Source organism: Anomaloglossus baeobatrachus, chromosome 5 (genome assembly GCF_048569485.1).
Source record: "Anomaloglossus baeobatrachus isolate aAnoBae1 chromosome 5, aAnoBae1.hap1, whole genome shotgun sequence".
In the NCBI taxonomy this organism is placed as follows: Eukaryota; Metazoa; Chordata; class Amphibia; order Anura; family Aromobatidae; genus Anomaloglossus; species Anomaloglossus baeobatrachus.
This window is the reverse complement of record NC_134357.1, coordinates 528,025,255-528,048,134: the sequence shown is the minus strand read 5'-3', so window position 1 is coordinate 528,048,134 and position 22,880 is coordinate 528,025,255. Positions and strand designations below refer to the sequence as shown.

General features: G+C 43.3%; 1 protein-coding gene across 1 annotated transcript in view; it reads right to left on the bottom strand.

Annotated features, from left to right (window-relative positions):
• LOC142312906 (uncharacterized) overlaps positions 1 to 22,880 on the bottom strand; it is a 202,295-nt gene that overhangs the window by 90,930 nt on the left and 88,485 nt on the right. The window contains 2 exon segments of the mRNA XM_075351893.1: positions 20,565 to 21,239; positions 21,338 to 21,379. Coding sequence (XP_075208008.1) covers positions 20,565 to 21,239; positions 21,338 to 21,379 — 717 coding nt within the window.

Below are 22,880 nucleotides of genomic sequence, written 5' to 3'. Positions count from 1 at the left end.
CCTCTCTCTCCCCATGCATGAAACTTCATCCTCTCTCTCCCCATTCATGAAACCTCATCCTCTCTCTCCCCATGCATGAAACCTCATCCTCTCTCTCCCCATACTGTGTACAAAGATGCTTCCCCCTCCCCATCCTCTCTTCCCACCATACTCTATCCACAGATAGTTCCCTCCCCCACCCTCTTCCCCCCATACTGTGTATACTTATATAGATATTGCCCCCTCCCCACCCTCTGTCCCCCCAAAGTGTGTCCACAGATGGTTCCCATTCCCCACCCTCTGTCCCCCCATAGTGTGTCCACAGATAGTTGCCTACCCACCCCATACTGTGTATATAGATATTGCCCGCTCCCCACCCTCTGTCCCCCCAAAGTGTGTCCACAGATGGTTCCCATTCCCCACCCTCTGTCCCCCCAAAGCGTGTCCACAGATGGTTCCCATTCCCCACCATCTGTCCCCCCATAGTGTGTCCACAGATAGTATGGGGGAGAGAGGGTGGGGGAGGGAACTGTTTCATAAATACTCCCCTCTCACCCCATACTGTTCCTCTTCCGCGTCTTCAGCTCCACAGTGGAGCTTTTATCAGCGTTTCCCTGACGCCTCCGCGCTGCGGCCTTGACTTCCGGGTCAAAAGTCTGAACAGCTGACCTGATCACATGAAAGCCGTCGCACTAACCCGGAAGTCAGCGCCAGGGATCACCGCTTCAATTGTCCTCGCGTCTGACACATACAAGGACAATTGAGCAGTGGGAGCCGCGCGATGAACTTTCTATGAGTGCGGCTGTCAGCGTGACAGCTGCGCTCAGAGAATAGCTTCTCCCACCCCGGCAGACTTCCACACCGCCGCATCAGCTAGCCCGCCAGCGCCCCGCCAGCTCCCCCCTATATACGCCTCTGGCTTGTGCCTCCGCTCCACACATGGCTAATTTGTATAGTTTACAAATTAGCCATGTGGACAGAGCCAGAGGTGCTCTTCAGATTTTCCGGTATGCCGTACCGGCACGTACCGCCGCAAAAAAGCACTGGTAACACCTCTATTTAAACCTGACGGGCGTGACTACAAAATAATTACAGCTGAAGCACTCCGCTAGAGACTGCTGGAGATGCTGCCAGCAGAAAAACTAACATTAACCATTTAGATACTAGAGGAAATGAAACTATAGACTCGGGGGAAATAACGCTTTTTCGAATAGTCCATGCCCTCATTAGCATATTATAAAGGATCTTTAGAAATACTAGCATAAAGAGATCTTTAGAAAAAGTATCTGCTGGGACAGTTAGGTAGGGATTAGAAATATGCACCCAGAACTGCTCGTGGTTCTGGGTGCATATTGGACCCGACAGGTTCACTTTAATGATTCCATAATATCAGGGTCTGTACCACAGGACTGACGTATAGAAAAAAATGGTGCAGATATTAAAAAAGGGTCAAAATCTGAGCCTGGAAATTAAAGACTGGTGAGTTTGAAAATCCTCAAGGATTTTACCCACAATAGAGATCAAAGAGATGTGTCCTGGAGTATGTGAACGAAGAATAACCCCCGTATCAACATGGGTTTATGAGGGATTGGTCCTGTCAAACTAATCTGATCAGCCTCTATTAGAAGCTAAGTTCCAGACTGGACCAGGGGGTAACACCATTGATGAGAATATTTGTGATGGGATGTTGCTCCAGGGTACTGGTCTATTTGTTGTATGTGGAGTCGAGAAGGAATTTTTCCCCTAAGGCTATGTGCCCACGGGAGCTCGTACCTGCGGATATATCCGCAGGTACGACCGCAGGTTTCCCGCAGCACCTCCCCGGAATCCGCAGCTATACATAGCTGCGGGATTCCAGCGGAATTGTTGCAGTAAACCTTCGGATATTTATGCGATTTACCTGCGGAACTCCCGGCCTCCATCTCCATAGTGGAGGGCCGGGATTTCCGCAGGTAAATCCACAGGAATAATTGACATGCAGTTATGTGCGGCTGCGGGACATCCACAGCATATTCCGCAGCCACACATTCCGCAGCATGGACACAGAATCTCCCCATGTCATAGGGTAACATGGAGAGTGTCTGTACTTGCTGAAACCTGCGGATTTATCTAAAAAATCCAGATAAATCCGCAGGTTTTCCGCACCAAAATCCGCAGGAGCAAGCTCCCGTGGGCACATAACCTAAGGGCTCGTTCAGACAACTGTCTGTCAGTTATTATATTAGGCTAAGTTCCCATGTCCAGTAATCATCTATTAGAATGGATACAGTAGCAATCTGTTTGCAAAAACGTTGTGCAGAAAACTTTTTCATTTGTTTTTCAATAACTGATTTCAGCTGGATCTGGTTTTTAACCTTTGCGTCTATGGAAAATGGATCCTCAGGTACTTGGCACTCGTTTAGGAAACTCAAGCTATTGACTTCCATTATATTTGGTAAACGACAACCAAGTACTTGAGCATCAAAATGCTCGTTACACATCAACAAAAGTGACCTTGAAGAACTAGGAGAGAAAATACCTCAGGAACAATGGGTCAAGCTAGGTCTGGACCTACGTGTCTCAAAGTCATACATAACGTATTTGGGGGATAAAGATAGGGAGGAGACCAGATCAACTCTATTCACTTAACTACACCCCCCTTATAGGTAAAATATTTGGGGAACTGCAGCGGTGGCATCACTTACCAATATCTCTTTTGGGTAGATGTCACCTGATGAAAATGGTCAGCTTTGCCAGGCTCCCCTTGCAAACCCTGCCCTTGATTTTAAAACATTTAGACATAAATAGACTGAAGAAGGCCTTTACACATTTTATTTGGACAGGTAAAAGACCCAGAATTGCACTAGAAAAACTGATGCTACTGAGAAGTGAAGGCTGGGTTAATTTTCCAAATATACGTGCTTATAATATCACCTCTTTATTTAGACATGTAGTGGACTGGATACACGACACTAGTTGCTACTCAAACACCCACTCAGAACGACAGTTAGCCGCCCCTTGGGAGCTGACCGCTCTTATCCACACTAGACAAGCTAAACTGCCACAGATAGTGAGATCCTCCTTTTTACTAAGGGGCACCATAATATGTTGGAAGGTAGTGAGGAAGGCCTATCAGCTTCCCTTTCTGGTTTCCAAACATATGCCAATATTTGGTCACCTCAAATTCTCCCAGGAGCTGAAATTAAGAGGGTCATTGATCGGAGTAGTGATCAGTTGCAGACAGCGGAGGTCCATTATGTGCCGGGAGGAAAAACGGTGGATGCCTCCACAAGAAATTATGGACAAATTCAAGATACATGGTAAGAATTTCATGAAGGTCCTGCAGCTTCACTCTTTTTGTCCAGACTCAGACAGTTGGAGAAGGAATCTGTCTCTCATGCCTTAGATGACTATATAGGCCCATGTACCCAAATGGCGAGTATCACCTCATTGTACAGCACCATAAGGCACACATTTTTTAAATTAAAACAGAGCAAAATGTTCAGAACATGGGAGAGGCGGACAGGAGATGAGGAGATAGCAAAGATAATATTACAAGGGTGGGAACGGGTGAGAAAATCCATCTTATGTGAGAGATGGAGGGAGACTTAGGCTGGGTTCACACATAGCGACAGCGACAACGATATCGCTGTTACGTCACCATTTTCTGTGACGTAACAGCGACCTTGTATGTCGCTGTTATGATCGCTGCTTAGCTGTCAAACACAGCAGCGATCATAACGTCGCTACATGTGCAGAGAGCAGGGAGCCGCGCACACTGCTTAGCGCTGGCTCCCTGCTCTCCTAGCTACAGTACACATCGGGTTAATTAACCCAATGTGTACTGCAGCTACATGTGCAGAGAGCAGGAGCTGGCAGCACAGGCAGCGTGAGAGCGGCGGAGGCTGGTAACGAAGGTAAATATCGAGTAACCACCTTGGTTACCCGATGTTTACCCTGGTTACAGCTTACCGCAGCTGCCAGACGCCGGCTCCTGCTCTCTGCTTGCTTCATTTCGTCGCTCTCTCGCTGTCACACACACAGTGATCTGTGCGTCACAGCGGGAGAGCAACAATAAAAAAAACGAACCAGGGCTGTGTGTAACGAGCAGCGATCTCACAGCAGGGGCCAGATCGCTGCTCAGTGTCACACACAGCGAGATCGCTAATGACGTCACTGCTGCGTCACAAAAACCGTGACTCAGCAGCGATCTCAGCAGCGATCTCAGCAGCGATCTCGCTGTGTGTGAAGCACCCCTTATTTCAAGCTCATGCACACAGCGCTGTATGGCTTTAACATCCCGCCTTCCCATAGCTGCCCTGGCCGGATTACAGCGTGTCCTAAGTGTGGGGTGCCCTTTACGTATCTGTGGCATGGGGTGTGGGAATACACAGAAGTAACAACATATTGGAAGCGAGTATGGGACCAGATTCAAGCATTTTGGGGAACGAAACTTCCACAAACACCACAGGCCCTGCTCTTCCACCAATTACGCCCCCCCGAATCTGAATATCAGAGTATGGTAGACAAAGTAAAGATTCCTAGAAACATCCACACATTTTTAGTGGTGGCTCTTCGGGCTTTGTTTAGCGAGTGGCTAAAACCAAACACTCCATCAATGGGAGCGATAATATCTAAAATGAAATATCTATTGGGACTAGAAATTATAGAAGCGAAAAGGAGTAAAGAAAATAAATAATAAGAATATTTTTTTTTTAATATTAATAAATATCAGCAGGAAAAGTTTTTCCGCTGTGGAAAAAGTTCATTGGTTTGCATTATAGTCCTCAGGAAATCCTGAAAATAATTAGCCCTTTCCACCATACCGAATGGTATTGTCTGGAAGACCTGGGAGGGACATTGGGGGTCTTAGGACCATCATTAGACACTTAATGTGTATCATATGGAGACGGTAGTCAACACCATAGCAAGAACATAATTGTCGAAGGGTTCAAACTCACATTTTTAGTCTTTGTTTGTGATACTCTCTCTATTTTCTCTTTCTTTGCAAGGTTTACAGTTGCATTGATGGACAAATCAATCTCATGTATGCTGATGTTTACTATTTGACCATGCAATTGACTGTTCAATTTTTTTTTGTTATGTTAAAAAATTTGAATAAAAAAGAGGTTTAACCCCTTCAGCCCCCGGGCATTTCACGTTTTTCCGGTGGTGGTGGGGGGGGGGGGTTCCCCTCTCTTTCTTCCGAGAGCCGTAACTTTTTTTTTATTTTTCCGTCAATCTTGCCATATAAGGGCTTGTTTTTTGTTGTAGTTTGGAATGGAACCATAAGTTTTACCATATAGTGTACTGGAAAACAGCAGAAAAATTCCAAGTGCGGAAAAATTGCAAAAAAAGTATGATCGCACAATAGTTTTTGGGATATTTTATTCACCATATTCACTATATGGTAAAACTGATGTGTTGATGTGATGCCTGAGGTCGGTGCGAGTTTGTAGACACCAAACATAAATAGATTTACTTGTATCTGAGGGGGTTAAAAAAAAATTCACAAGTTTGTCCAAAAAAAAGTGGCGCACGTTTTGCGCCATTTTCCGAAATCCGTAGCGTTTTCATTTTACTTGATCTATGGCTGTGAGAGCTTATTTTTTGCATCTCGAGCTGACGTTTTTACCTGTACCATTTTTGCGCAGATGCTACGTTTTGATCGCCTGTTATTGCATTTTGCGCAAAATTTGCGGCGACCAAAAAACGTAATTTTGGTGTTTGGAATTTTTTGCTGCTACGCCATTTACGAATCAGATTAATTGATTTTATATTTTGATAGATCGGGCATTTCTGAAAGCGGTGATACCAAATGTGTGTATATTTTTTTAACTCTTTAACTCTTTATTTTCAATGGAGTGAAAGGGGGTGATTTGAACTTTTAGGTTTAGGTAGGTTTTAGATTAATTTTTTTTTAGACACTTTTTCTATATCGACTTTATATGAATCCAGTCTTGATATGGTTTGTGTAGGTTATAGATTGTAAGCTTGCGAACAGAGCCCTCATTCCTATTGTAGCTACTGAACTATGTGCTACTTAGCTTTTTTGTTTTTTTCTGTACAAGCCCCCACTTGATTGTAAAGTGCTGAATATGCTGGCGCTATAAATATAAACATTATTATGTAAAACTGATGGGAAGCTGTCGACTACCTATCTATAATAAAATGCTTAACGCGTCATGTCAGAAGCCAGGATCAAAGGTTTGATTAACCAAAGTCGAGATCGAACTATTTGATTGGCCAACGGGCCTATTTTGTTTTTGTTTTTTTTTTAGATAAAAGGTTATCCACTGCAGAAGTAACTGGGGCCTCATTTATGAAAATTGCCTCCCAGTAAGTTCCACCCGTACATCTGCTGAACAGATCAGCTGACATGTGTGGGGAATAATGTGGGTTCGGGGATTATAATCCTTCAACATATTTTTTAAAAGAATGAAACTGTTGATTTACACTTTGGATCATGTTGACATTTAACCTTTCTAATTAGATTGCCTAGGCGGGATTTAAAGTCCAAAAATTTCTTCAACAACCTGTTCCTCAGTGAAATTAGTCACTATGGCTAGGTTCACACACTTCGTTTTTTTGACGCTGCGTTTTTGTGCGTTTTTTGCGGCAAAAACTGCACAAAAACACACCCGCGTCAAAAAAACGGGGCAAAAAACACACGCGTTTTGCCGCGATTTGGTGCGTTTTTTGCTGCGTTTTTGCTCACTGCGTCTTTATGCGTTTTTTATCAGTGAACAAAAAAAAAAGGTCTGATGTCATTTCCTTCTTCAATGTGTTCTTCATTCTCCACTAGTGTATGCAGAAGAGCAGACAGCTGCAGAACTACAAGGCTCAGCATACTCCATCCAATAGTGTATGCAGGAGAGCAGACAGCAGCTGTCGAACTACAAGGCTCAGCATCCTCCTTCCAGGACTGTATGCAGGATTTCTTTGCCCCCCCCCAAACAAAAAAAATGACGTGGGCTTCGCCATATTTTTGTATGCTAGCCGGGTACAGCAGGCAGGTACGGGCTGCCCCCAACCCCCAGCTGCCTATTTGTACCCGGCTGGGAACCAAAAATATAGGGAAGCCCTTTTTTTTTTAATTATTTCATGAATTTCATGAAATAATTTTAAAAAAATGACGTGAGCTTCGCCCAATTTTTGAGTCCAGCCGGGTACAACTAGGCAGCTGGGGATTGGAATCCACAGTGCAGGGTGCCCATGCTTTCTGGGCACCCCCGCTGTGAATTGCAGTCCCGCAGCCGCCATTTTCTGGGGTGCTTTCATAGAAGCGCCATCTTCTGGCGCTGTATCCAACTCTTCCAGCTGCCCTGATGCCGGGTGGCTCGCTGGGCAATAATGGGGTTAGGGATAGCTGTATAGCTGGCCCTAAGCCCGAAATTCATGGTGTCACGCCAATATTAGACATGGCCACCATGAATTTCTAGTAAAGATAAAAAAAAAACACAACACACAGAAAAATATTTTTATTAGAAATAAAACACAACACAATTAGTGACTCCATCTTTATTGAAATAAAGAACCCCCCCTCCGCAGTAATCCTGGGTCAGGGTCCCGCGCCGTCCAATCCGGATCCAATATCATCTGATCGGTTTGCTGGAAGGCAAAGCGATCAGATGATGTGTCAGGATCAAGTGCCTGAATCCCATCACACATCAGCTGATTGTATAAAAGCCGTTTATACAATCAGCAGATGCATCGGTGCAAAAAAAAAAAAAATAATACTCACTTATGTGCTGATTACCGGCAGCTCCTGGAGCGATGGGGCGGGAGTCTGATCCCGTCCGATCCCTGCAGCAGCTGCCGGTAATCAGGGATGAAGTCTCCTGACGCATCCGCTGATACCGGCCGGGCGCCCGCGTCACCGCGATACTTGCGATCACCTGATGCGTCAGGTGACTGCATCAGGTGATCCATCGCCAGGTCCTGCATCCATCGGAGGTTTCCCGGCCGTCTGCACACAGCCGGAGCGGGGGTGGCGATACCATGAGAGGAGATGGGAGCGGGCATGGCACCGGGAGTCTGCAGACAGGTGAGTATAACTTTTTTTTTTTTTTTCTACTGTTAACTTTTGTTTTCGCAGCCGCTTCCACCTCCTGCCTGTACATGGCGTTGCACGGCAGCATACATGCCCAGGACGGGAGGTGGAAGCGGCAGTGACGGTACCGGGAGGATTCACACTTCTGTATTTACTGACAGAATGAATCCTCTTCCTGTACACGTCACTTTACTACCCACCTCCTGCGTTTATAGCTGCGTTTTTGGTCTTAGAAACGCACCAAAACGCAGCTATTTGCGTTTCTCATTGCGTCTTTCAACATCCCATTGAACTCAATGGATGAAAAGCGCAGTGAAAAACGCGGGAATAATTGACATGCTGCGTTTTTGTGGCACCACAAAAACGCAGCTGAAAAAAAAACGCTGCGTGCAGACAGCAAAAATGAAAACTCATAGACTTTGCTGGGGAAGCAAAGTCATGCAGTTTTCTGAGCAAAAACGCACCCGAAAACTGCGCAAAAACGCCGCGAAAAACGCACTGTGTGAACTTACCCTATCACAGGTGGAAGATTGTACGAATCTGTGAGAAGAGATTCACTGATAAACAGGTCTGTAGTCAGGTGTCACACTAGGTACGGGGAAGTACCAAGTGAGCGGAAAAAGGTAAAGGAAGAGGACCCCTGTGTCTAGGGAAGGGAGAGATGTTGACCCCTGAACAAAGCTACTACTGGTCCCTGGGGTCCCTCACCACCCTAGATAGATTCCGCACGTATGTGCTGAGCCAAATAACTGGTCCTAGGTATCCCTAGTGCTGGATTGTAAATAGGGACCGGGTGGGATGAGCTCTTCGTCAACACCACTAAACGCTAAAGGAAGACACAAGGAGGACACAGGGGAAATGCATGAACTGCATATCTACAAATGACTCAGGCAGAGGTTCAGCAAAGATAACACAGAAGAGTACAAGCCACCTGCTTGCAACCTGAGCTTGAATGAATTGAAAATATGACCAACACAAGTCCAGGGAAAATGGGAGTATTTAAGCACAAGGGGAATACTGATAATTAGCAGCTGGACAGAAGTTTAGCTTCCCTCTGTCCTAAAGTGGAATAGATGAAAATCCAGCAGGAACACCACCTAGTACAGTGAATACTAACCGCAGGAAGAAAAGAAAGTCAGGCAGCATTTTGTGCAGCAAAACGCTGTGACCTTCTACTGCCAGAAACCACATGACTGTCTGTCATGACAACTTAAGCAAGCATTGTTGACCTTAGGGAGATCAACATATCCACTGCGGAGACACCATCACGTGTTTCTCAACGCAGTGATTCTAGAGCATTGCCCCCTGGGAAGTATGCAAATAAGAAAGCCGCGGAGACACCATCACGTGTTTCTCAACGCTGGCAGGAAACTAGCCAGGTCTTTCACCGGGAAGGAACAACCACGGGAAGGGCAGTCTCCAGTCAAGGAGACCACCTATACCAAACATGGTATCCATCCACAGACAGCCGTTTCGGGGTATTTGCCCCTCATCAGTGTGGAGTAGGAATCTGGCTAGTGGGGGCAATGCCTAGTAAAAGACTACTTAAGCAAGCATTGTTGACCTTAGGGAGATCAACATATCCACTGCGGAGACACCATCACGTGTTTCTCAACGCAGTGATTCTAGAGCATTGCCCCCTGGGAAGTATGCAGTAGGCTTTCTTATTTGTCTAAAAAGAAACAACAAAGAGCCAGCACCAATGTGCACTAAGGCATCAAATATTCCAAACTGCATTATAAAAATTTTTTTGAGATTTTTGGCAAAAAATTGCAATTTCTTGAGCTGCTTCGCCACGTCACGGCAAATCTCATTTGAAGCAGTCCTACACTAAAATATTTTTATAAAATGTGCCATGCGGCCTCACATATAAATAGCAGAACTGCTCTCAGCAGCACTCACCTGGTCTATTGCAGTCCCGTACCCATGACTGAGTCATGGCTGTGGGCGGGACAGGTCCAAGCAAATGCTGCATGAAGTATATATATAGCCTGTGGACAAAGCCTGATGACCCAATGTGAACAGTCACCAAACGCCAAAATCTATACAGATGGAATACATCCCAAATTGGGGTGCATAGCAAGGTGGAGGTCAACCACCGACCAATTCAACAAAGAAACAACAAAGAGCCAGCACCAATGTGCACTAAGGCATCAAATATTCCAAACTGCATTATAAAAATTTTTTTGAGATTTTTGGCAAAAAATTGCAATTTCTTGAGCTGCTTCGCCACGTCACGGCAAATCTCATTTGAAGCAGTCCTACACTAAAATATTTTTATAAAATGTGCCATGCGGCCTCACATATAAATAGCAGAACTGCTCTCAGCAGCACTCACCTGGTCTATTGCAGTCCCGTACCCATGACTGAGTCATGGCTGTGGGCGGGACAGGTCCAAGCAAATGCTGCATGAAGTATATATATAGCCTGTGGACAAAGCCTGATGACCCAATGTGAACAGTCACCAAACGCCAAAATCTATACAGATGGAATACATCCCAAATTGGGGTGCATAGCAAGGTGGAGGTCAACCACCGACCAATTCAACAAAGAAACAACAAAGAGCCAGCACCAATGTGCACTAAGGCATCAAATATTCCAAACTGCATTATAAAAATTTTTTTGAGATTTTTGGCAAAAAATTGCAATTTCTTGAGCTGCTTCGCCACGTCACGGCAAATCTCATTTGAAGCAGTCCTACACTAAAATATTTTTATAAAATGTGCCATGCGGCCTCACATATAAATAGCAGAACTGCTCTCAGCAGCACTCACCTGGTCTATTGCAGTCCCGTACCCATGACTGAGTCATGGCTGTGGGCGGGACAGGTCCAAGCAAATGCTGCATGAAGTATATATATAGCCTGTGGACAAAGCCTGATGACCCAATGTGAACAGTCACCAAACGCCAAAATCTATACAGATGGAATACATCCCAAATTGGGGTGCATAGCAAGGTGGAGGTCAACCACCGACCAATTCAACAAAGAAACAACAAAGAGCCAGCACCAATGTGCACTAAGGCATCAAATATTCCAAACTGCATTATAAAAATTTTTTTGAGATTTTTGGCAAAAAATTGCAATTTCTTGAGCTGCTTCGCCACGTCACGGCAAATCTCATTTGAAGCAGTCCTACACTAAAATATTTTTATAAAATGTGCCATGCGGCCTCACATATAAATAGCAGAACTGCTCTCAGCAGCACTCACCTGGTCTATTGCAGTCCCGTACCCATGACTGAGTCATGGCTGTGGGCGGGACAGGTCCAAGCAAATGCTGCATGAAGTATATATATAGCCTGTGGACAAAGCCTGATGACCCAATGTGAACAGTCACCAAACGCCAAAATCTATACAGATGGAATACATCCCAAATTGGGGTGCATAGCAAGGTGGAGGTCAACCACCGACCAATTCAACAAAGAAACAACAAAGAGCCAGCACCAATGTGCACTAAGGCATCAAATATTCCAAACTGCATTATAAAAATTTTTTTGAGATTTTTGGCAAAAAATTGCAATTTCTTGAGCTGCTTCGCCACGTCACGGCAAATCTCATTTGAAGCAGTCCTACACTAAAATATTTTTATAAAATGTGCCATGCGGCCTCACATATAAATAGCAGAACTGCTCTCAGCAGCACTCACCTGGTCTATTGCAGTCCCGTACCCATGACTGAGTCATGGCTGTGGGCGGGACAGGTCCAAGCAAATGCTGCATGAAGTATATATATAGCCTGTGGACAAAGCCTGATGACCCAATGTGAACAGTCACCAAACGCCAAAATCTATACAGATGGAATACATCCCAAATTGGGGTGCATAGCAAGGTGGAGGTCAACCACCGACCAATTCAACAAAGAAACAACAAAGAGCCAGCACCAATGTGCACTAAGGCATCAAATATTCCAAACTGCATTATAAAAATTTTTTTGAGATTTTTGGCAAAAAATTGCAATTTCTTGAGCTGCTTCGCCACGTCACGGCAAATCTCATTTGAAGCAGTCCTACACTAAAATATTTTTATAAAATGTGCCATGCGGCCTCACATATAAATAGCAGAACTGCTCTCAGCAGCACTCACCTGGTCTATTGCAGTCCCGTACCCATGACTGAGTCATGGCTGTGGGCGGGACAGGTCCAAGCAAATGCTGCATGAAGTATATATATAGCCTGTGGACAAAGCCTGATGACCCAATGTGAACAGTCACCAAACGCCAAAATCTATACAGATGGAATACATCCCAAATTGGGGTGCATAGCAAGGTGGAGGTCAACCACCGACCAATTCAACAAAGAAACAACAAAGAGCCAGCACCAATGTGCACTAAGGCATCAAATATTCCAAACTGCATTATAAAAATTTTTTTGAGATTTTTGGCAAAAAATTGCAATTTCTTGAGCTGCTTCGCCACGTCACGGCAAATCTCATTTGAAGCAGTCCTACACTAAAATATTTTTATAAAATGTGCCATGCGGCCTCACATATAAATAGCAGAACTGCTCTCAGCAGCACTCACCTGGTCTATTGCAGTCCCGTACCCATGACTGAGTCATGGCTGTGGGCGGGACAGGTCCAAGCAAATGCTGCATGAAGTATATATATAGCCTGTGGACAAAGCCTGATGACCCAATGTGAACAGTCACCAAACGCCAAAATCTATACAGATGGAATACATCCCAAATTGGGGTGCATAGCAAGGTGGAGGTCAACCACCGACCAATTCAACAAAGAAACAACAAAGAGCCAGCACCAATGTGCACTAAGGCATCAAATATTCCAAACTGCATTATAAAAATTTTTTTGAGATTTTTGGCAAAAAATTGCAATTTCTTGAGCTGCTTCGCCACGTCACGGCAAATCTCATTTGAAGCAGTCCTACACTAAAATATTTTTATAAAATGTGCCATGCGGCCTCACATATAAATAGCAGAACTGCTCTCAGCAGCACTCACCTGGTCTATTGCAGTCCCGTACCCATGACTGAGTCATGGCTGTGGGCGGGACAGGTCCAAGCAAATGCTGCATGAAGTATATATATAGCCTGTGGACAAAGCCTGATGACCCAATGTGAACAGTCACCAAACGCCAAAATCTATACAGATGGAATACATCCCAAATTGGGGTGCATAGCAAGGTGGAGGTCAACCACCGACCAATTCAACAAAGAAACAACAAAGAGCCAGCACCAATGTGCACTAAGGCATCAAATATTCCAAACTGCATTATAAAAATTTTTTTGAGATTTTTGGCAAAAAATTGCAATTTCTTGAGCTGCTTCGCCACGTCACGGCAAATCTCATTTGAAGCAGTCCTACACTAAAATATTTTTATAAAATGTGCCATGCGGCCTCACATATAAATAGCAGAACTGCTCTCAGCAGCACTCACCTGGTCTATTGCAGTCCCGTACCCATGACTGAGTCATGGCTGTGGGCGGGACAGGTCCAAGCAAATGCTGCATGAAGTATATATATAGCCTGTGGACAAAGCCTGATGACCCAATGTGAACAGTCACCAAACGCCAAAATCTATACAGATGGAATACATCCCAAATTGGGGTGCATAGCAAGGTGGAGGTCAACCACCGACCAATTCAACAAAGAAACAACAAAGAGCCAGCACCAATGTGCACTAAGGCATCAAATATTCCAAACTGCATTATAAAAATTTTTTTGAGATTTTTGGCAAAAAATTGCAATTTCTTGAGCTGCTTCGCCACGTCACGGCAAATCTCATTTGAAGCAGTCCTACACTAAAATATTTTTATAAAATGTGCCATGCGGCCTCACATATAAATAGCAGAACTGCTCTCAGCAGCACTCACCTGGTCTATTGCAGTCCCGTACCCATGACTGAGTCATGGCTGTGGGCGGGACAGGTCCAAGCAAATGCTGCATGAAGTATATATATAGCCTGTGGACAAAGCCTGATGACCCAATGTGAACAGTCACCAAACGCCAAAATCTATACAGATGGAATACATCCCAAATTGGGGTGCATAGCAAGGTGGAGGTCAACCACCGACCAATTCAACAAAGAAACAACAAAGAGCCAGCACCAATGTGCACTAAGGCATCGAATATTCCAAACTGCATTATAAAAATTTTTTTGAGATTTTTGGCAAAAAATTGCAATTTCTTGAGCTGCTTCGCCACGTCACGGCAAATCTCATTTGAAGCAGTCCTACACTAAAATATTTTTATAAAATGTGCCATGCGGCCTCACATATAAATAGCAGAACTGCTCTCAGCAGCACTCACCTGGTCTATTGCAGTCCCGTACCCATGACTGAGTCATGGCTGTGGGCGGGACAGGTCCAAGCAAATGCTGCATGAAGTATATATATAGCCTGTGGACAAAGCCTGATGACCCAATGTGAACAGTCACCAAACGCCAAAATCTATACAGATGGAATACATCCCAAATTGGGGTGCATAGCAAGGTGGAGGTCAACCACCGACCAATTCAACAAAGAAACAACAAAGAGCCAGCACCAATGTGCACTAAGGCATCAAATATTCCAAACTGCATTATAAAAATTTTTTTGAGATTTTTGGCAAAAAATTGCAATTTCTTGAGCTGCTTCGCCACGTCACGGCAAATCTCATTTGAAGCAGTCCTACACTAAAATATTTTTATAAAATGTGCCATGCGGCCTCACATATAAATAGCAGAACTGCTCTCAGCAGCACTCACCTGGTCTATTGCAGTCCCGTACCCATGACTGAGTCATGGCTGTGGGCGGGACAGGTCCAAGCAAATGCTGCATGAAGTATATATATAGCCTGTGGACAAAGCCTGATGACCCAATGTGAACAGTCACCAAACGCCAAAATCTATACAGATGGAATACATCCCAAATTGGGGTGCATAGCAAGGTGGAGGTCAACCACCGACCAATTCAACAAAGAAACAACAAAGAGCCAGCACCAATGTGCACTAAGGCATCAAATATTCCAAACTGCATTATAAAAATTTTTTTGAGATTTTTGGCAAAAAATTGCAATTTCTTGAGCTGCTTCGCCACGTCACGGCAAATCTCATTTGAAGCAGTCCTACACTAAAATATTTTTATAAAATGTGCCATGCGGCCTCACATATAAATAGCAGAACTGCTCTCAGCAGCACTCACCTGGTCTATTGCAGTCCCGTACCCATGACTGAGTCATGGCTGTGGGCGGGACAGGTCCAAGCAAATGCTGCATGAAGTATATATATAGCCTGTGGACAAAGCCTGATGACCCAATGTGAACAGTCACCAAACGCCAAAATCTATACAGATGGAATACATCCCAAATTGGGGTGCATAGCAAGGTGGAGGTCAACCACCGACCAATTCAACAAAGAAACAACAAAGAGCCAGCACCAATGTGCACTAAGGCATCAAATATTCCAAACTGCATTATAAAAATTTTTTTGAGATTTTTGGCAAAAAATTGCAATTTCTTGAGCTGCTTCGCCACGTCACGGCAAATCTCATTTGAAGCAGTCCTACACTAAAATATTTTTATAAAATGTGCCATGCGGCCTCACATATAAATAGCAGAACTGCTCTCAGCAGCACTCACCTGGTCTATTGCAGTCCCGTACCCATGACTGAGTCATGGCTGTGGGCGGGACAGGTCCAAGCAAATGCTGCATGAAGTATATATATAGCCTGTGGACAAAGCCTGATGACCCAATGTGAACAGTCACCAAACGCCAAAATCTATACAGATGGAATACATCCCAAATTGGGGTGCATAGCAAGGTGGAGGTCAACCACCGACCAATTCAACAAAGAAACAACAAAGAGCCAGCACCAATGTGCACTAAGGCATCAAATATTCCAAACTGCATTATAAAAATTTTTTTGAGATTTTTGGCAAAAAATTGCAATTTCTTGAGCTGCTTCGCCACGTCACGGCAAATCTCATTTGAAGCAGTCCTACACAAAAATATTTTTATAAAATGTGCCATGCGGCCTCACATATAAATAGCAGAACTGCTCTCAGCAGCACTCACCTGGTCTATTGCAGTCCCGTACCCATGACTGAGTCATGGCTGTGGGCGGGACAGGTCCAAGCAAATGCTGCATGAAGTATATATATAGCCTGTGGACAAAGCCTGATGACCCAATGTGAACAGTCACCAAACGCCAAAATCTATACAGATGGAATACATCCCAAATTGGGGTGCATAGCAAGGTGGAGGTCAACCACCGACCAATTCAACAAAGAAACAACAAAGAGCCAGCACCAATGTGCACTAAGGCATCAAATATTCCAAACTGCATTATAAAAATTTTTTTGAGATTTTTGGCAAAAAATTGCAATTTCTTGAGCTGCTTCGCCACGTCACGGCAAATCTCATTTGAAGCAGTCCTACACTAAAATATTTTTATAAAATGTGCCATGCGGCCTCACATATAAATAGCAGAACTGCTCTCAGCAGCACTCACCTGGTCTATTGCAGTCCCGTACCCATGACTGAGTCATGGCTGTGGGCGGGACAGGTCCAAGCAAATGCTGCATGAAGTATATATATAGCCTGTGGACAAAGCCTGATGACCCAATGTGAACAGTCACCAAACGCCAAAATCTATACAGATGGAATACATCCCAAATTGGGGTGCATAGCAAGGTGGAGGTCAACCACCGACCAATTCAACAAAGAAACAACAAAGAGCCAGCACCAATGTGCACTAAGGCATCAAATATTCCAAACTGCATTATAAAAATTTTTTTGAGATTTTTGGCAAAAAATTGCAATTTCTTGAGCTGCTTCGCCACGTCACGGCAAATCTCATTTGAAGCAGTCCTACACTAAAATATTTTTATAAAATGTGCCATGCGGCCTCACATATAAATAGCAGAACTGCTCTCAGCAGCACTCACCTGGTCTATTGCAGTCCCGTACCCATGACTGAGTCATGGCTGTGGGCGGGACAGGTCCAAGCAAATGCTGCATGAAGTATATATATAGCCTGTGGACAAAGCCTGATGACCCAATGTGAACAGTCACCAAACGCCAAAATCTATACAGATGGAATACATCCCAAATTGGGGTGCATAGCAAGGTGGAGGTCAACCACCGACCAATTCAACAAAGAAACAACAAAGAGCCAGCACCAATGTGCACTAAGGCATCAAATATTCCAAACTGCATTATAAAAATTTTTTTGAGATTTTTGGCAAAAAATTGCAATTTCTTGAGCTGCTTCGCCACGTCACGGCAAATCTCATTTGAAGCAGTCCTACACTAAAATATTTTTATAAAATGTGCCATGCGGCCTCACATATAAATAGCAGAACTGCTCTCAGCAGCACTCACCTGGTCTATTGCAGTCCCGTACCCATGACTGAGTCATGGCTGTGGGCGGGACAGGTCCAAGCAAATGCTGCATGAAGTATATATATAGCCTGTGGACAAAGCCTGATGACCCAATGTGAACAGTCACCAAACGCCAAAATCTATACAGATGGAATACATCCCAAATTGGGGTGCATAGCAAGGTGGAGGTCAACCACCGACCAATTCAACAAAGAAACAACAAAGAGCCAGCACCAATGTGCACTAAGGCATCAAATATTCCAAACTGCATTATAAAAATTTTTTTGAGATTTTTGGCAAAAAATTGCAATTTCTTGAGCTGCTTCGCCACGTCACGGCAAATCTCATTTGAAGCAGTCCTTCCTTTTTTATATAATGCAGTTTGGAATATTTGATGCCTTAGTGCACATTGGTGCTGGCTCTTTGTTGTTTCTTTGTTGAATTGGTCGGTGGTTGACCTCCACCTTGCTACGCACCCCAATTTGGGATGTATTCCATCTGTATAGATTTTGGCGTTTGGTGACTGTTCACATTGGGTCATCAGGCTTTGTCCACAGGCTATATATATACTTCATGCGGCATTTGCTTGGACCTGTCCCGCCCACAGCCGTGACTCAGTCATGGGTACGGGACTGCAATAGACCAGGTGAGTGCTGCTGAGAGCAGTTCTGTTATTCATGTGTGAGGCCGCATGGCACATTTTATAAAAATATTTTAGTGTAGGACTGCTTCAGATGAGATTTGCCGTGACGTGGCGAAGCAGCTCAAGAAATTGCAATTTTTTGCCAAAAATCTCAAAAAAATTTTTTTTATATAATGCAGTTTGGAATATTTGATGCCTTAGTGCACATTGGTGCTGGCTCTTTGTTGTTTCTTTGTTGAATTGGTCGGTGGTTGACCTCCACCTTGCTACGCACCCCAATTTGGGATGTATTCCATCTGTATAGATTTTGGCGTTTGGTGACTGTTCACATTGGGTCATCAGGCTTTGTCCACAGGCTATATATATACTTCATGCGGCATTTGCTTGGACCTGTCCCGCCCACAGCCGTGACTCAGTCATGGGTACGGGACTGCAATAGACCAGGTGAGTGCTGCTGAGAGCAGTTCTGTTATTCATGTGTGAGGCCGCATGGCACATTTTATAAAAATATTTTAGTGTAGGACTGCTTCAGATGAGATTTGCCGTGACGTGGCGAAGCAGCTCAAGAAATTGCAATTTTTTGCCAAAAATCTCAAAAAAATTTTTTTTATATAATGCAGTTTGGAATATTTGATGCCTTAGTGCACATTGGTGCTGGCTCTTTGTTGTTTCTTTGTTGAATTGGTCGGTGGTTGACCTCCACCTTGCTACGCACCCCAATTTGGGATGTATTCCATCTGTATAGATTTTGGCGTTTGGTGACTGTTCACATTGGGTCATCAGGCTTTGTCCACAGGCTATATATATACTTCATGCGGCATTTGCTTGGACCTGTCCCGCCCACAGCCGTGACTCAGTCATGGGTACGGGACTGCAATAGACCAGGTGAGTGCTGCTGAGAGCAGTTCTGTTATTCATGTGTGAGGCCGCATGGCACATTTTATAAAAATATTTTAGTGTAGGACTGCTTCAGATGAGATTTGCCGTGACGTGGCGAAGCAGCTCAAGAAATTGCAATTTTTTGCCAAAAATCTCAAAAAAATTTTTTTTATATAATGCAGTTTGGAATATTTGATGCCTTAGTGCACATTGGTGCTGGCTCTTTGTTGTTTCTTTGTTGAATTGGTCGGTGGTTGACCTCCACCTTGCTACGCACCCCAATTTGGGATGTATTCCATCTGTATAGATTTTGGCGTTTGGTGACTGTTCACATTGGGTCATCAGGCTTTGTCCACAGGCTATATATATACTTCATGCGGCATTTGCTTGGACCTGTCCCGCCCACAGCCGTGACTCAGTCATGGGTACGGGACTGCAATAGACCAGGTGAGTGCTGCTGAGAGCAGTTCTGTTATTCATGTGTGAGGCCGCATGGCACATTTTATAAAAATATTTTAGTGTAGGACTGCTTCAGATGAGATTTGCCGTGACGTGGCGAAGCAGCTCAAGAAATTGCAATTTTTTGCCAAAAATCTCAAAAAAATTTTTTTTATATAATGCAGTTTGGAATATTTGATGCCTTAGTGCACATTGGTGCTGGCTCTTTGTTGTTTCTTTGTTGAATTGGTCGGTGGTTGACCTCCACCTTGCTACGCACCCCAATTTGGGATGTATTCCATCTGTATAGATTTTGGCGTTTGGTGACTGTTCACATTGGGTCATCAGGCTTTGTCCACAGGCTATATATATACTTCATGCGGCATTTGCTTGGACCTGTCCCGCCCACAGCCGTGACTCAGTCATGGGTACGGGACTGCAATAGACCAGGTGAGTGCTGCTGAGAGCAGTTCTGTTATTCATGTGTGAGGCCGCATGGCACATTTTATAAAAATATTTTAGTGTAGGACTGCTTCAGATGAGATTTGCCGTGACGTGGCGAAGCAGCTCAAGAAATTGCAATTTTTTGCCAAAAATCTCAAAAAAATTTTTTTTATATAATGCAGTTTGGAATATTTGATGCCTTAGTGCACATTGGTGCTGGCTCTTTGTTGTTTCTTTGTTGAATTGGTCGGTGGTTGACCTCCACCTTGCTACGCACCCCAATTTGGGATGTATTCCATCTGTATAGATTTTGGCGTTTGGTGACTGTTCACATTGGGTCATCAGGCTTTGTCCACAGGCTATATATATACTTCATGCGGCATTTGCTTGGACCTGTCCCGCCCACAGCCGTGACTCAGTCATGGGTACGGGACTGCAATAGACCAGGTGAGTGCTGCTGAGAGCAGTTCTGTTATTCATGTGTGAGGCCGCATGGCACATTTTATAAAAATATTTTAGTGTAGGACTGCTTCAGATGAGATTTGCCGTGACGTGGCGAAGCAGCTCAAGAAATTGCAATTTTTTGCCAAAAATCTCAAAAAAATTTTTTTTATATAATGCAGTTTGGAATATTTGATGCCTTAGTGCACATTGGTGCTGGCTCTTTGTTGTTTCTTATTTGTCTGTCATGACACACCCGGTTGTATTGCATTGATTGTTCTAAAGACGTATTCATACTTCCAGGTACTGTGATTAGTGCACCCAAAATTAGAGATATTGTATTTATATTTTCAAAACATTCTGCTGCAGCGCTGTATACTAGCATGGTTCTCACCTTTTTTTTCTTCAAGGGAGCAGAATATTCCAGTAATTGTCTTGAATGTAACATCTCCTGTGTTGGAATGGTTGTTAAAATACTTGGAGGGCTGTGTAAAACAGATGAAACGTTTTCTGAAAAATCTTCAGCAACAGATTCCAACAGAAGTCTTTTTGAATTTAGCAAGGAGCGGTCTGTTTGAGGGCTGCAGTTTCTAGATCCGGGATTGCAGACTTCTTGTTGTGCTGCTTCAGTAACAGAACATTGGCTTATAAAATCACTAAACCATCTCTTCCTGCCCCTGTGCTGATCTTTATGTGAACTTTCTTCAATTATTGTTTCGCCATCACTAACCGTGGGAAATATGGTTGGTATGGCATTTACCTTCAAAAATTTTGTTTTACCGCGGTATTCATAATTCTCTGGAGTAAAATGTCCAGAACATATAGCATATTTACCGCTTTTCCCTCTAGATATAATTTTGCTTGCTAATTCTTGGATGTCACTGAACTGTTGTCCGGTTTGATTCAACCATGCAATTGTTTGGTCAATATTATTTGGGAACGTGTGTAACTTAATATCTTTGCTTTGTCCCTTGCGGCCAGTTCTGTTGACACACTGATTAACAATGCAGGAAGGCATGATGAATTTAGAAAAAAATAAATGAAAAAAAAATGAAAAAAAATACAGAAAAAGACCTAAATAGGAAAAAAAATATATATAGTATTAGTTTTTTTTTGGTTCTAAAATTTAGAATAAATCTTTATAAAGAGCAGAAAATTTGTACTTACCAGATTATGTTGTTCTTGATAGTTGATCACTGGTGATATTATCTGAAAACAGACAAATATGGAGGATAAATAAAAGTAGCCAAGGAACACAAACTCAGTGTAAAAAAACAAAACAATGTACAATAATTTTTCATATGGATTTTTGGTGTTGTAATGTATGAGACATGGCACTTGAAAAAACAATATTTATCGGTTATATGTAGAAATATTCGTACAGTTGAAACCAGAAGTTTCCATCCACTATCTAAAAAGACACATCTGCATGTTTTTCTCACTATCTGACATGAAATCAGAATAAACCTTTCCAGTTTTATATCAATTAAGAACTAAAATTATTTATATTTGCCAAATACCAGAATAATGAGAGAATGTTTTAAGGCATTTTTATTACTTTCTGCAAAGTCAAAAATTAACATACACTAAGAGTACTATGCATTTAAACAATATGACACAGCCCATATGATGATGTCATGTCTTTGGAAGCTTCTAATAGGTATATTGGCAACATCTGAGTTAATTAGAGACACCTGTGAATGTATTTTTTTTTTTTTAAAACATATTTTATTTGATGTCAGCAAGCACATATCATCAACAAGAGAACATGTTGTTACATTCCATAAAATTTCTCCGGATCGTACAATGCTTCTGTTACATCATTTTCTTTTTCCTTGTCACAACAATTTCATGTTCATAGAATCTTAACAATAATTTCCTTTAACTTAACAAACTAACATATTTCCCTATCTTCAGTGTCCCTAGTGTCCCTGCAGTGTCTTCCACACAATACCAAGACGTGTGTTCAAATGCTTTAATTAACTGGGTGATTTCCGTTTGTGTGAAGTTTTGCTCAATAAATGTTCTCCACTTTTTGAAGAATCTTTTAGTGGACCTCTCCTTATGTTTCTCCGAATCCAGTTTGTCGTACATCATTATTGCTTTTAGGGTATCAACTATTTCTGTATTTCTCGGAGTCTGTCTTATCAGCCAATTCCTAAGTAGGCATTTCTTGACTACAAGCAATACTACGTGTATTACACCTGGAATGTGAGCACTTGCTCTGTCAGTTTCCGTAGGGGCTTCTATACAGTGAAACAAACAGGCCTGAGGGGTGACGGGTATAACTACTTTCCAAATCCTCAATATGTACGCCACCGCTTCCTCCCATACCCCCCTCACCTGTGGGCATTCCCATATGCAGTGAAACAGTTTTGCTTTATGGAGTCCACATTTAGGGCAATGGTCCAAGAAATGCACTGGTGAGCTGCTATGTGGTATATTAAAGGCGTAAATTGCGTTGTGTACTAGCTTAAATTGCATCTCCTTCCATTGTTCATTTAGCATTACTTTCTTAACAGATTCCAACCCCCTTAGAATTTTATCATAGATGTCAGGATCATCTAGAGCAGGGTTCCCCAACTCCAGTACTCAAAGCCCACCAACAGTGCATGTTTTCAGGATTTCCTTAGCATTGCACTGCTGTTGGAACCAGCACCTGGGCAGGTAATTACATTAACACCTGTGCAATACTAAGGAAATCCCAAAA